This window comes from Bombus affinis, chromosome 1 (assembly GCF_024516045.1).
Source record: "Bombus affinis isolate iyBomAffi1 chromosome 1, iyBomAffi1.2, whole genome shotgun sequence".
Classification (NCBI taxonomy): domain Eukaryota; kingdom Metazoa; phylum Arthropoda; class Insecta; order Hymenoptera; family Apidae; genus Bombus; species Bombus affinis.
Window position 1 is genome coordinate 5,121,153 of NC_066344.1, and position 16,479 is coordinate 5,137,631.

Consider the following 16,479-nt stretch of genomic DNA (forward strand, 5'->3'; position numbering starts at 1 on the left):
TGAACGATATCCTCCACGCTAAACATATAACCATCTTTCTGAAATATCTCTATATATTACGATTAGTTCGTTCGAAATTTACTGAGTTGAAATATATTCGTTGCTTTTTATTATCACAAATATCGAATGAGAATATTACCATTAGAAATCAGTTTACTATTATTTTAAACAATATCAGGAACAGATTTGTCTTTCTTCTTCGTGATTGAAAATTCTTTAGAATTATTCTTTAGAATTCTTTAGAATTATTACCATCAGCCGAAATCCATAGGCAAGGAAATAACATTTTTAATAACGACGATACAGAGGTGTAACAGAAACCTAATGATAAAATCAAACTGATTTCTATTTCCAATCTGTACTTTCCAATTTTTACAATTGACTGTGAGAAACTTGAAAAGAAAATTTGCATTTTCAATCGTGCATAAAATAATTATAAACAAGGATAAATAAAATGCTATCCGTACGATCGATCTACTATAATACATTTGAAACGATTAAATTTTCCAATCGGGCCGTGTTATAGTAAACGAGACTATAGTAAATCGAAACTCTTGAACTAAATCTAAATTAATATAAAACAACGTTAACATTCCAGAAATATTTCACAAGGATAGAAGAAGAGACTGTCGATCGGTCTTCCATTTATTGTCTTAATAACATATAGAACATGTGTTACAGATATATAATATACGTCTATTTATACGTATAGATACTTGCTTCATTCCTCCATCAACATTCGTTCCTCGTTTCGCCGCAATTATTCCTTCCATTAGAACCCTTAAACGCTATCACCCACGCCATACTCGGCACTGTATAACAATAAACGCGAAACCTTAAACCAAACTACCGAGAGACAACATCTAAACAAACAAATGAGATTAAAAATTACAGTTTCGTCGACGTACAATGGCGGAAGGAGAAAAAGGAAAAGGGATTTTAAAAATCGGACTGACCGTTTGTATCAGCTACAATCTGTTTCTTGCTGTACGTATACATGATACATTTTTTTTTCTTTTTTGTTCTTTACCTTTTTATTTTATTTCCATTTTCTTCTGTGTAAAAGTACGCAAATCGACTGATCGTTGCTATCAGTCCGAAGCAACGTTGCTCTGTCTTCCGTGCGGTGAAACTTCTTCAGAGACCAACTTTTACTTAACTCCGTTAAAAAAAAAAGAATGATTTGAAAAAAGAAAGAAAGAAATAAAGAAATCAGACGATCGATTTTTACGAAATACGGTATACGTATACGAAGATCGGAGAAGAAAAACGAGATAAGTGGATTATATAACTTTTGTTGATTTTCTGATCTCAACGTTACCTTATGATTGAGAAGAATCACATAAGATCACATAATTTTGAAGATCTCCCGGTTTTAATGTCGCTTGTGTATGATTAAATATGTGAATTGCAGCATAACAAAATTTCGTTCGTTTTCTTTCAGAATTTTTATGTAACATGTAGTTGAAAATAGACAAGCAATATCTTAACGTAATGACAATGATATCGTGTAATTTAATATTTCGATATTATGAAAATTTTTAAAAGGGCGAAGAAACGCACGTTCGGATCCAAGTAACGTGGCGTTAATCGACGAAGCACACCGAACTTGAAAACTACTTTCCTATAAAAAATACAACATTTAACTGTTCTTTCCTCGGAACCTCTAGATTATAGAATATTATAATATTTCAACTCTTTCTATAAAATTAGCTTTTAATGCAATATCAAAGAAAAAGTAGGTATTTCTCAATAGAGATATTGATAATATTAACAATAATTCAAGTTTGTAGAAAAATATTTTTTAAACTTAAGCCTGATGAGATAATCAGCTGAGGCTTAACAGAGATTTATCGTTGTTAGTATTAAAAATAGCCAGAGTTAATCGTAGTTGTTGATCAATGAAGAGTCCAATTAACGAACTAAAGTCTTGTCGAAGTGACGCGATGATTTTCTTAAATGATATTCATAAGACAAAAAGGATTGTTGAATAAAGTAACGCGTTCCGTGTCACGAAGGAACTGTAGAAGAATAAACGTGTTTGCATTGGGTATTTCCGTGTAAATAACGTGAAATATCGAACGAAATGAAAAGGTTGGCGTCGCCGTGTTTCGTCGTTGAAGTCCACGGTACACGAATCGATAAAATTCTAAATGTATTTCGTTCTTTTTTTCTTTCTTTGTTTTTGTAAAAAATACACATTAATATTAACATAAACATAAATGTAACACGCAGTAAATAAATCAATGACCTTTTTTTTGTTGCTTTTCTAAATCGTATATTTGATATACAACTTCACTGACCTTTCGCAAATAATCAAAATGTGATTAACAGCAAAGTATATAATGTAGATAAAGGAAGTACAGTAAGAAACGCTACACTTTTTACTAATACAGATACATGGAGGCCCTATAGAAATATATATAAAAAAAAAGAAAAACGTGTTTCGATGAGCGCAATTACTGCACCGTGGCCTTCGACCGACCGAAAATATCGAATGATTATTTCGTATCAATGACGCTTCGTCTTTGCGGCACCGATTAAACTCATCTTCGAAATTTAAAGCTACGCGTTCTCGTTCAGAGACGAAATATTACATTGTAAAGCAGAGAATATCGTAGTTGTAAGATTCGCGGAATATTCGAACATTTCCACGCATTTTCAGTGAGTATTATCGTTCCGTATTAGGGTACAACATGCAAGATATAGCGTAATTCTAGATATTAAATAACAAGTAATTCCTTCTTAAAATAACATATAATAAACGATTTCTTTGTAGAATTAATTATTTGGATAAATAATTAATCTTTCCAACAGAACATTTTCTTTCATTCTTTGAAAATTCTCAGTGGAGCGTAATCCTAAATATTAAACAACGAGTTTTTCCTCTATCAAAGACAAGTAAAGGAGAAGGAGAATGCGTTATAGAACTATTTCGACATGTAATTAATCTTCTCTTTCTTGTTTTCGAGAAAATTGATATCTAAAATATTTTCTATCCTCCGTTCCTCAGAAATTTTCGATAGAGGATTTCAGTCATAATAACTTTTCAAGATTGATTAATCGTTATAGCAAATTTTTCATATACACATAGAAATATATTAAATCCCTTGAATGAATGTACTACGATCAGCAACGCCGATTCAATGGGGGAAAAAGTTCGATGTGAGATCGGCCAACTTTTCCAATCTTCGTAGGAAACTCAACGATTGTCCATTGACAATGACAATTAATTACTTTTCTCGAAAACTCTAATTCAGCTGACACACCGAACGGTATTCTACACAACGCTGTTCGAGTAAAATTTCCGAGTAAAAGCTGCGTCCAAAGGAAATTTCTTTCCAATGTTTCGCCAGCCAGCGTTGCAGCTAACTTCTTCGGTGTCTAAAAACGCACCATGACGGACATCGGATTTTAAACAGCGAAGAAGCTAGCTGCGATGCTGGTGAAACATCGGGAAGAAATTTCTTCCGAACGCAGTTTCTAATCGAACGTCTCGAGCATAATTGTATAATGAATTTGTAATATAATTATTGTGTACAACAGTGTCAGGTGCGGCGATCCGAGCCGTGAAAGCCTCAAAACTCGTATGCTAAATCCTTCTGGAAAAAATTTTGATTTCCCACGAATCGCGCTATATCTTAAACAACAATCGAATAATTATACAAAGACAGCGTTCATGAAATCGATGACGAAATTGATCGCGAGTATCATCGCTCTTTGCGGTCTTCCCTTTGGTTTCTCTCAGACTCTTCCATCATTTATGAACCTAACAAATTCGTATTATTATTTACGATCGTGTTACTTGTGCGAAGGAATAAATTACAGTAAAAGTCTTTATCGAAATTGTCTCGTTCAGTCTTGGCTCTGATTCGAGCACCTATCCGTGATCCATAGATCGTGCTTTCTTCATAAATAATGGTAGATATTCGTTAAAATAATAATTGCCGAGGACAAAAAGCGCGACAAATCTTACCACCAACTCGATTTTTCGATAGCAATTTTGGCGATAATTCCCCTTTGCGAGTGTATAGATTTCTCCTTTGAAATGATATTTAGAATAGAAACGGGAGTAAAGAGCAAAGAACGACGATCCAATACAAATGAAATAGCAGGTTCGATTCGAAGAATCTTTCAGATGTGAAAGATCGACGTGAATTGCAACGAACAGTATCTACAAACTTATTTAACAGATCGACGAAAAGTGGATTTAACGTGAAACAAGAAGGATCCACGACACAGAAAATAAATAAACGGCAGCATATATTTATAATTAGACTACTTTTTCAAGGATCGGAAGAATCATCTTCGTTTTGCGAATTTATGTCTGCGAGTCTGTTCGTCGCTAATTCTTATCCACTGATTTCGCAATCGAAATTCGACGATCGGAAGGACAAACGAGTTTTATCCTCTTCCCGTGCCAAATTGGGTAAAAATAAGAGAGGAAAGAAACAGACATTAAACGATTAAAAGTAGCGAATTAAAATTATAAAGTAAAAATAACTATTACAAATGGACAGAGAGATTATTCGGTATTTCCATGCTCTTCCGTTCGTTCTCTCTCATTTTTTCTCAATCATACGATCTGAAATGCGCCGACACGCACACACATACGCATACACGCCGCACATATACACGTAGTCTTTCCTCCTTTTTCTCTCGCACCTTAACACCATAAAATAGTTGTCCATTTAAACTTCGTTAATTAATTCCTTCTTTCTTCTTCTTGCTTTTTTCTTTCGTTAAAAACTGCAAAAGGCTCGGTAATTGGACGAAAACTCACGGCTCTATGGACTAGAGGTGCAACGTATGCTTACGTGTACATTAGAATATAAAAATATACTACCGTTATAGCTATGGTTTTTTTTTCTCCCGTTCGTTTCGTCTCGAACGTAGAAACGTCCCCATTTCAACGACGAAAAAAAAGAAAAAAAAAAAGAAGAAAGCAAAAGACAAATCTCTAAACGATTCATCGAGGAATCTCGTACTAATTGCAAATGGAACCTCGAAACACTTTTACGATTAATCCATTCTTGTTTCGTTTCTTTCTTGCAAATGGCTACTCTGATTTTAAGAAGATCGGAGGTTCAACTCAACCAGGTAACCAAGATTTTTCTCTACGAATTTTCATTCCATCAAACTCTCGACTAACTAAACACATAACTATAATCGACTTTCAATATAATATATACATATTTTTTCTCGAATCTTTGTTTGATCCTGACAATTCTTATTTTGTTAAAGAATTAAAAAAATTCATGAAAACTGATGGGATTTTCTCCATTGCCAATAATTTTAACACAGAAATTTGCTCAAATCTCTGCTTGGTCCTACTGATTCTTATCTAATAGGACGATCTTACAAATTCGTGAAAATCGTTCAGATTTCCTTGATCGCCGATAATTTATTCGCAGAGATTTGCTCGAATCTCTGATCGAGCCTGATAATTCTTATCTAATTAAAAAATTTAAGATTCATACAAATTCTTCAGGCTTGCCATAATTTTCGGCTTCTTTGGAATTGTATCTTTTATATTTAAGAACACATATACAGATTATTTAAAATCATACGAATCTAAAATAACGATTAAAACGATAATTTGGAGATTAAAATTTCTGTAATAGACAGAAAATGATACTTTTAAAATCTTATTATATAACTAGAATATTCGACGATGACGAATCAGCCAACGGAAAATGACACCGTATCAAAGTATATTTCTACGTTCGAGACTTGCGTTACAGTTGTTTCCTGCGCTTGTTTCAGCCCCTCGGAATCGTAAGGTTCTCGTAAAAATCGTAGCTGCCATTGGAAATCGATTTCGTAGCGCGAAACGCGTGTAAAACTTTGTATCGTCGCTGTTGGAAGAATCTTACGAGTGAGGCAATAGCTTAGCAAACGCGAACAAAGATTTAACAAAAATAGCTCGTCTCCGGTTTACTCAGGGTGTCACACGGTCGTTTTTCGACATTTCTCGCGATGTTGTTCGAGGCTGCGAAATTGATTTTCCGTAAATTTTGTTGAAATCTCTCATCAATGATGAGAATTCCCTTGTGGAACTTAGGATTTGCGTGTTAATAGAAATTGAAGTTCCTGGGCGACACCCTGCACCTTGTAAAATTTAAAACGCGTATGTTCCGTAAGATTCAACAATTCTTAATAGTATAAATTGCTTTCGTTTCCGGAATCCTTTATTTCTCCAACCTGATGTATAAGATATTTCAGAAATTCTGCGATAGATCGAAAACAAAAGATTAAAATGGTCCTTCGTTATTCTTCAGAGATTAGCTTGAAATTTTTGATAATGCGAGCAATAATGCAATTGTTTCTGAAAAATTCCCGATGACTGATGGCTTTTTTCAAGTCCAACTATTTTTTTTTTTTTTTTTTAATACCATCGTAGTGTGACTAATAATAATTCGTATAAATGTTTAGTGAAATGTCGATGAACTTTCGAGATAATTTGGATAGAGATCACTTTTGCATAATGCATTTGTGAAATGAAAATTAAAAGGTCGTAACTCCTAACGGGTTGAACACAAGACGTGTCTGGCAGTAGACGGGTCCCTTTCTTCTTATTTCGTTCCTCTTCGCCATTTATCTTCGTTCAAGTCCTACCACTGTGCATTTCCTATTTCAATCCCTCTACTGTACCTTTATTGTCACCCTATATAATCTGTGCGTTTCTTTTGTAAATGAAAATATCGAATTTCTTCATAAAATATTTATGAAAAAAGTGCTGAGAAACGTTACGAATCTATTTCAATGTTCATACAGAATTGTCTAATAACGTTGATATATAGGAAGAAATAGACAATTTTTTATACTATTAAAAAATATAAAAATGTTGTAGCAACGAAAGAAATTGAAAATTTTCCTCCCTTGCGATACAATAGAGTGGTTTCTAAAATACCTAGTACATCAGCTTGAAGTTTTCATAACATGATTAAAATATCCTAACTCGTGACTGGTACTTATATAACTGTTTCCATAAATCTCAATAACCGTCATTCTTAACACGTGGAAGAATATCGTTTCTGCCGTTAACCAGAATAGAATTCGAACTTTGTTTCTTAAGAGGCATATGTACAGAGGACAAAGTATAGGAAAAGGCTTCGTTCGATTTATGTTGTTCGTGTGTTTACGGGCAGAGATACGCGCGTAAATATCGAGGGCCTCAATAATGGTGGTTACGTTGCGCTTATGTTTAAAACGATTTAAAAAAGATAAAACAAAAATACCATCTCGTTAAAATATAGACTATACGGATAAAAGAAACGAACGCGTTAAGAAAGAAACGTAATTTCACTTCTCTAGTAAGAAGAAGCGTTTCTTCGCTCTTGCAAAACGTAATAAACATTTTTCTGTTATTTTCCTCTTACCAATACGTAGAAGGATAACGATAAGACGAAGTGTTTACAGAATGGATCGATTAATAAGCAGCGTTCTGTCCCCAAGTTAACAATATGAAAAAACAAAGCGAGTAAAATAGCAAAGTAACGATATCTGTCATGCGTTCAATATAAAATTAGAAAAGATCGATATTCACCATAATATATATGTATATATATATATAAAAAGAGAAAAGAGCAGAGAGAAATAGAATACCGAAAACTAGAGACTCGATTATAACTGTGATGCAAATATATCATTGTGTAAAATGTATCGATGAATATGTACAATAAAATGTGTATAACAAACATTGCCCAAACAGTCTGTATATGGTAGTATACGATTAAAAATCGACCGATTTATACAAAAAAAAAAAAAAACGACACCCTCATTCTCGAGACACACTTGCCACCAATACTGACGCCGCTTATGTACAATTTGTATTGTGTTTATGTTCTCTATATATATAGCATATAGAAAGCACTTGTTCACGGTGAAAATTGTTACAAAAAATATCTTAACAATATATAGCGTAACCTTAACATCATTTGTTCGTTTCTCTGTTAACGTTATATTGCTGATGCTACCTCGAAGACCATTGACATTTGCAATAGTTGACACATTTTGCGTGCGTTACGTGAAAATACGTATTTTCTGTGCTATCACTAGATTGTAGATGTTTGTGCTTTGCATGTTTATGAATATATATATATATATTAAAAAAATGGAATCTAAGGAGAGATTTGTTTCAATAACTACTGAATATTATAACAAGTGTTGTACTTTAAATGTTTTATATACTTTTGCGCATCGAGTGCATCCTGCGGATTTTCTCACTTTAAATTGCATGTAATAGATTTATAGGAAATACGTGAAAATCCACAGTCTGATTATCATTTAATTACCACTTTATACATATATGTATATAAGTACCGTGTCTTTTCTTTTTATATAAAATTCTTGTACTTCGATCTAAGATTATCGTTTCGAAAAATGATACTGTACAGCGAAGAAGAAGTCTTTTAATTGCAAAACGCGAAAGACGTATCTTTATGTAACACGTGCAAAATATGTTAATGGCAACGGTGGTCAGAATTACAAAAGAAATGTTTAACATTAGCAAAAATATCGTGGTATCGTGAAATACTATATCGTGTTGTGATCCCGATCGCTATCGTGCGACCTATGATTATTCTTTTCTCTCGGTCGTAATAATTCACGAGGGTATTTACGTCGTTAATTACAATTGGTTCATTGTTAATGTGGTCTGTGTCGTTCAGGCAATACTGTACCAAGTTTAGTCACGAATCGTCGGTAAATGTCATTTATCGTTTGGAATTCGATAAACAAAGTCGATCTCATTACCCAATGCGATCTCGTGCACGCGACACAGGACAATGTTGCTTATTTTTGGCAGCTGTCACTGCTATTGTGACTCACGAAATTCTAATCGTTGCCAAAACGCTGAAAATGTCTCTGCTTCCTTTAACCGGTAACTTGGATTGCACTGACGACTATTATCGTTATCCCACGTGAGGACTAACGTAAATGGTTCGTTTATCGTTCACGCATAATGCCAGGAGTGTAGAAATGAACGAAAGAACTTGTCGAAGAAATTCATTAAGAAATTGATCGTTTGATCTGAATATTTTCGTTGTAATTAAATATAAGCGATATCGTTTTTATGTGTATTATGCAAAGTATAATATGCACAATTTACAGTGATGAACGAAATAATTATTATTAAATATTTTTGATCATATTGATAATAATAATCTATACTTGTCTAATTGAAAAGTTACAAGTTATAGATTATATGATTTTTAAATTTCAAATTGGATAGTCGAATGATTTGTAGTTAAAAAATTTCATTTGTTTCAGTACAAATTGTTATATAAGATTTCATCGTTAATATTAGTTGAGTTAGTTCTGAAAAAATATATTTGATCTATTCAAATCTATTTAGATGTACTCGTAAATATAGTTCCATTTTGAATGATTATTAGCATTTTTCGTATCGTTTAATGTTTCATTTTCACCCTGCGAAGTACGACACAGTATGAAAATCGAATTGAAAAGAATTATTTTTTTCCTTTTTATTAAAACTATTTGAAAACGATTGCAAATATTAATTAAACAGTAAGCTTACGCATTCTTTCGTTCGTCATTGCATATACATTCGCATACCACACGATGATCGATTCAAGTCCTCGAATCACAGAATGAAAGCACTTCACGATTGAAATAAGTTAACGATGAACTAAACGATAAATCTACTGCCAAAGCTGTTGAGATCTCCTCTTTCGTAATTTCGTTGCATGTCTAGCACTCCAGCAATTGTACAAATATACATGCATAATAAAAATAAAATCATGAATGATCAGTTACTATCCTCGTCTTGGAGATTTATACAGGTATTTAACGATTAATCGATCAAGTCCCGATTTTCCTGATTTTCGACGATCATCTGGCGAATAAAATCTAGATTTAGGAGAACAAAGCAACCCACTATGATATTCGTTGCTATTAAACTATCACATTTCGTTTAAAAAATATTTATGAATATGGTATAACGTATATTCGATTCGTGTTATTACCCGATATTATAATTGATCCAATGGCACTAGGTCAAAATTGGCACTGGTCGAACGTTTTGATTAAACGAATAGAAAAGCTTCGTTTCGAAGTTTATAAAGTTGGTTCGTCGTAATTTCGTTTCATCTATGGGGCTAAGAGTACACGCTATATAGATAATACATTAACGCATTCGCTGCTATTAAAATAAACGCCTTCCGTCTATCTTCTCATCAGGGAAATCTTCCTTTCAAGTTTACTTTATTACATTCCTCACTGTTTTGTATCTCCTGTTAAAAACCTTCTATCGAGACGCACGAACTCAAAAATACAACAGTTATCTCCTCGTTGCAACCTTATTAGGGATTTATGTATAGTAATTGAATCAACGCCCAATATGTGTTAATAGCAGCGAACGTGCTAAATAAAACATTCGTAAGTAAGACCGAATTGGTCGTCGCTCAGAAGTTGCTGAGCAGATATGTTTGTGGATAAAAGTTCATCAACAGGTCGTTTCAACCTTAATTCATCTGAGAATATTCATGCAACTACGTAAAATATCTTTAACATCTAAAAAAAAAAAAAAAAAAAAAGAAACGAGAAAAAAGAGCCCTTGATTTCGTCTTCGAAGCAATACCATCCTTCAACAAACATTTCATTTCGAGTAACAGTTTCTCTCATAACCTTCAACCTCTGCCATTTCGCATTATAATCAGTTTGAGAGTCTTTCAAACACATTAGGCTCGATTATGGCGCAAATTCTGTAGACTTAGGTACTTTCTAGGAACGTGAAAATAATCCTCCATGCTCTGCCAGATACTTTGAACGCTTCATTATTCGTTCGCCTTTCAAATGTCCTCTTCAACTTCCAACTTCTGGCAAAGACTAAATCCTCTTCTCTGTCATCTTCAAAGAGGTATTCACTTACGTACTTAATATTTCTTCTCTCAACTACAATCCCAGTTCGTTTATAGAAGTGGTATCACGTCTATACCGAATACATATTCTCGCTCGTAAACAAGGAACAACGAACGTGTAAAAAATGTCAGTCTAACAGGTGCGTCGAGTTTCTCCAGTCCATTGAAAGGCTGTCCGGAAAACGGCAGGAAAGAATAATTGACGCTAGTGCGGTCCCTGCTCCCCGGCTTGCCTTCTCGTTCCTTCGATCGACTCGAGAATAGAACAGTTATGTACAGTAAGGTATATACTCTAGGAACGTTTATACAACCGTAGGCTTTCTCTCTTTCCCTCTCCCTCTGTCTCTCTATCTGTCGCTAGTTAGCCTTACTCGGATCCACTTCAGACTCCTTGTCTACGCGAAGCATCGCTGTGTCTCCATCGCGGCATCCAATGCTCGATCTACGATGTCCATCAGTAGAACACAGGCGACCACTCGTGATGCTGACCCTCCTGAGCCGTGATGGGCATGTAACCAACGGCTGGAGAAACAGGCAAACACTGGAAGCAGTAATTGAGCCCGGCGTTGTTGTCCCAGTACTGCTCGCCCTTGCATTGAAATCGAACCGCAAACTCCAGCCTCTGACCAATTGACAGCGTGTGACAGTACAGGACGAACGAAAATTTGTCGCTGAAACCGTCGCACGAGTTAGGTACGTAGATGGCTTGCAAGTCGCTGAAGTTTCGCCACGAGTTCAACGTGTATCTGATGTGCACCGACTTGTGAAAGTCCAGATTGATCACGCGGACCGTACCCTGGATACAGAGAGACACGGGATCCTGGACCAGCACGTTCTCTAAGCACACTCGACGTTCACGGACTAGATCCAGGAAATTAGGTAGACCGCCAGGTTGTTGAAACAGAGGCACCAAAGTTCTGTCCAGTTTATGCGAAGATATCCTGCAGCCTGATTCGCGTCGATTACCTACGTATCTGGCTCCCCATTGAGCTGGGCTTGGCGAGCTGCTTACAGGACTGGTGTCTTTCTGAAAAATGTCATCGTAGATCAAGTCGCTGTACGCTGAGTTCGGCACTTTGGGGATTTCGTCTAAGAACGTTCGCACGTCGGCGAGATCTAGGCCTAAAACGTCTGCGAATCGAACGATCTTCTTCCTTCCAGGTGTCCCTGGTGGTGTTTTTCCTGTCTTCAAAGAAGAACACCGTCTGATCTTCTGAGGTCTTTCTTCTTCCTCTTCTTCGACGCTATCGTCCTGTGGCTCCTCGGTTATACGAACGTCCTCTTTGATACTTGGACTTGTGGCGAGCTTCTTCAACAAAAGGCACATCTTATCCTCGTCGCTGTTAGCTATTATAGCTCCATTTTCTATCTGTATTTTTATCTCGTTCTTTATCGTGGTTTCTATCACTCCCTCTACTATAGGACACTCGAGGGTGAGAGCACCAGGGATGTTGATCATACTGCTGTACGTCGAATGGTCGTCAATCTCATTGTTAGGAATCTCTTCGAGTTTCAAAGATAAAATCTTTGACTGTTGCTCCAGTGTATCCTTGGGCTTTTCTTCGTCATATGGAAGATCCTCCTCGTACGTATTTTCCGACGAATCCGAAATATCTTCTTTGACGAGATTCCTCGCGTTCTTAATATCCTCTAATTTGCTATTCTCCGACAGAAAGTTAATAAAATCGACTTCGTCGGTATCGATTCTCTCATCCTTAATCGCGGAAGTGATCATTCTACTAGGTCCGTGGACGGGTATCTCTGAATCAGAATGCGACTTGGGAAGACGGTTCTGGTGTGGGATTAAAATAGGATTTGTTTTTGCGGGACATTCGTCCTGAAAGGACATAGTGCTCTCGTCGAACGTGCTCCAAAGAGATTCATGACTGGGCGACGTGGATGTCTCTTGGGAGCTTCTATCGTTCGAGTCCTCCGAGCTGCATACCAAGTCCTTCTTCCTCGGATCTTTATCGCAAAAATTTTTCCTTTTGAACGAAGCGCTCGATTCAGACGTGTCCTCGGAATGTTCAACGCTTATCTCCGGCCTTCTACGACAGGGCAAGCTTTTGGGCCTTATTATGTCGCAACCGTTCGAGAGATTCGACGTAGTCAGTTCACTATCCGAGGTCGTCACGGGATCGAAGAACATTTCGTTCTTCGGCTTTTCAACATCGGATGATTCTGGATCGAAGAAGATGTCGGAGGAATCGCTATCTGGAGACGTTCCTAACAAAGGAGACGCGAAAACGTGTCCAGATTCTGAATCTATACTGGTTTTCGATTCAATCGGTGAACTGTTGTGAATTGCATGATGATTCGATTTTAATACTTCCGGATTCACTACTAAATCCGCGACTTCCGCTGCTGTGGCTTCTTCTGCCGGCGAACTAAGGCCATCTTCATACTCGAGATCGTAATCGTAGCACAAATCCGTGTTAGGATTGTGACGAGGTTGATGCTGAAGAACGTGTTTGTTGGAGCTGCTAGTTATTATTCTTCTCCCTGTTGACGGCGAACGTAGCCAGGAGGTTTCCTTCGGCAACGAGGAATCATCGTTTCGTTGAGAATTGTCTTCGCCACCGAGAGACGTTAATCGTCGATGAAGACGTCTGGCGAATGCCTCGGCTCGACCACGACAATTACTCGGGAAAAGGGAACTGACCAGGCCGCAGGAAGGGCCGCCACTGTGGGCGCTGCCCGCCGAATCCATGCTGCCCATCTCGAGGACGGGCGAGCCGGACGTCTCGTCGGCGTGCCTGCCCTCCGAGGGCGAGGTCGTGCTGCTACCCTGCTCTTCCGCCTCTCGACTCTCGGTGCTCGCCTGGAAATTCAGAAAAAGATAATATTTTAGAGAAAGGAAATTTTATCGCAAAATTTGTACGATGCGGTAGAGCTCCATTTACCTAAACTTGTCGAAGAGACAAACAGTTTACGTAATTACATAATGAGAGCTCGGCAATTTTACCCACAGCCTATTATGATTCGTTCGCATAATTGAAGCTCAAATAAATGAATTCAACCAGCGAAAGTTCAGTTAATTGAGCATTAACTAAAATTTCGTAAATGAAGTTTTACTGTACAAGGAAGCGCGTATATTTTAAAGATAATTCTCTTTCGTTCTCGATTCTTTTCATCATCTATCGTCATCTAACGAGAAGATCCGAAATAGAAGAGGAGACTTAACCGAAGAAAATATACATTTCCATTGTAAAAACGAATACGAATTACGTATAGACATTCCACATTACTACGACCAAAAGTTTGGTCTCAGATGCTTCATAAAATTCAAGAATTTAAAAGGCAGTCAGCTTAGAGTTTTCTGCGTTACATTAGGAAAATATCCTAAAATAAATCCTAAAATACGTTCGTCTATTCGACTAAAGAAAGTTGCCGTTGATATCCGTCGAAGTAATTTCGAATTATGTAATAACAAAATTGTCAGGAAATTCGCCGCAAGTAGAATAATTACTAACTTGGTATAAGTTTTATTATTTCGTTTGCATCGCATACGCCATATAATATAAACCTACTGTACCGTAAATGCCAAATGCTGCGACATAATATAAGCAGTATAACACTGAACAAAATAAAATGCATTTATAAAAATTTCCCACTAAATATCCTGATATTTATAGCCGGTAGTTAGTATATTATGAAACTCCCAAGTCGCATAGGTAGCGTTGTAAAAAGTTAAATAAATATGCAGATTTTTCACGAAAAGAAAATTCTCCATCGTGTAAATAGATTTATCTCTTTAATGCTTTTCTTAATTGACACGATACATGTTAGTTATCAGGCGAAACGAACTATCCCATGCGTTTATCTAGAGTTCTCTGTGTGATGAAGCGAGGCATGATCGAGAGGGAAATTAATTATGCACTAGAGGAGGAGCGTTCTTATGAAAAGGTGAATTTAAAGGTAGTTTCGTAATCACGCGAGAGGTCACGGTGGGTTCACGATCGTCATTTGAATACAATTCGCGGTCGGCGGATCGAATCTTAAGCACCGTGTATAAATTTTCTCATCTCGCATTTGCACGTATCGGCTCGTAAATCTTGTCTTCCGCATAATACACGACAAAACCCTTTCGGACTAACCTGAGAAACAAAATTCCGCTATGGTGTTAATGATCCCTTGCGCCTTACGTTCGTGACGAAAATTTCAGAAAAATTATTCCAAGTCTTATGCTTGAAACAAGAATATATTAAAAATAACAAATACTTATCGCTGACGAATAAAAGAGTTAGAACAGAGAAAGACGAGCTGTCATGCTGCAGGTGAACGATATACACCGAGGTGCAAAGATTTGAAACACTAATGATCGAATTTCCATTGTTTTTTTCATTGTCAATGCTGTGCGCTAATAAATAATTAACGTGCAGAAATTCTTTTCTTTTTTATGAAACATACGTAAGTATAGATTCTATGAAACTTTATGATAGAATCTTATTTTGCTATAAGAAGAATGAACGCGCATTTCTTACGGATTATTGTGAAAATTACTGCGCTATTTTCAAATTTATAAAAATTATGAAATTCAAAATTATAAAAGATACAAACAGATATTATAATATCACGCAGTTCTATTATACATCCACAAGATGAATCTGTTAAGGGCTTAGTTATGAAAATATAACTTAGCTTGTGAAAATATATTAGGTTGTCCGAAAAGTGTCTTTCTTTTACAGACACGTCCTTTTTTGTGATCTTTATTTTGATAGAACGAAATAAACCATACGTAATTTGATAAAATAATATAAAACTGAAAATGTTGTGCATCCATTATTTCCTTATAAAACGAAAGAAACTTTTCCGATGACCTAATAATTATTTTATCATCGTTGGAAATTTTCTCATTAACATTTAAGCGATGATATAACGAGTAATTACTAAAAGCTGAGAGAAATTAGTTTTCTCAACTGAAACGGACGTAACAAAAATGACAAAGTACGTAATTGTTCCACCACTGCACTTATCGTAAAATGTCACGTAGAATGTTACTTAAATTTCATTCTTAATATATTTCATATCGTGCTTGGCGTACTTTTTGCGCCGCTAAAAATGCAACGGAGCATTTAAAACATAAGAAACTTTCTAAATACAACGATATGAGAGATAAAAAAGTCGGTCAAGGTCAATTCAATCCACCCACGAAAATAAACGCGAGAAAACTGCCGCGTCTCGTGTAAATCATAATGAACGGTTGTCTCGTTTATCGTGGATGTCAACGTCCACGTTAATGTTCACACCAACATTGACGACGACGAGAAAAAATTCATCGGTTAGTTGATTCTTCGTCGCGTACAGCGACGCAAATGGAGAAGCAACGGTCGTAGGGCTCCTTCTACGCTTGTAACAGTTCTTGAGGTTGCTTATTATGAACACAATCATAGTATTATCTCCTACAGTTAAAGTTACAACTGCCATTACAACGTTGTTGTATTGTAATAGCTTCGAATTGCGTCCATCGTGCATCGTGCATCGTGTAATACTGCGTCGCAGCATCTTTGAATGAAAATAAAGCGCGTCGTTTTATTTATACGCAGTTAGATTCTATCAGTCAGATTTATGGATCTTCCTTTAGATCATTTTGAAG

The 16,479-nt window shown here is 36.2% G+C and overlaps 1 protein-coding gene across 11 annotated transcripts in view; it reads right to left on the minus strand.

Moving 5' to 3' along the window:
• The window catches only part of LOC126915150 (glycogen-binding subunit 76A), a 156,633-nt gene that overhangs the window by 59,985 nt on the left and 80,169 nt on the right, over positions 1-16,479 (minus strand). For 10 of the 11 annotated variants that reach the window (XM_050719642.1, XM_050719601.1, XM_050719615.1 and 7 more), the window contains one exon: positions 633-13,704. The exons of the other annotated variant lie outside the window; for it this stretch is intronic. In XM_050719642.1, coding sequence (XP_050575599.1) covers positions 11,338-13,602 — 2,265 coding nt within the window. In that variant the 5' untranslated portion in view covers positions 13,603-13,704 and the 3' untranslated portion in view covers positions 633-11,337. Of the gene's footprint in view, positions 1-632; positions 13,705-16,479 lie in introns of those variants that run through there. 11 annotated transcript variants of the gene reach the window in all.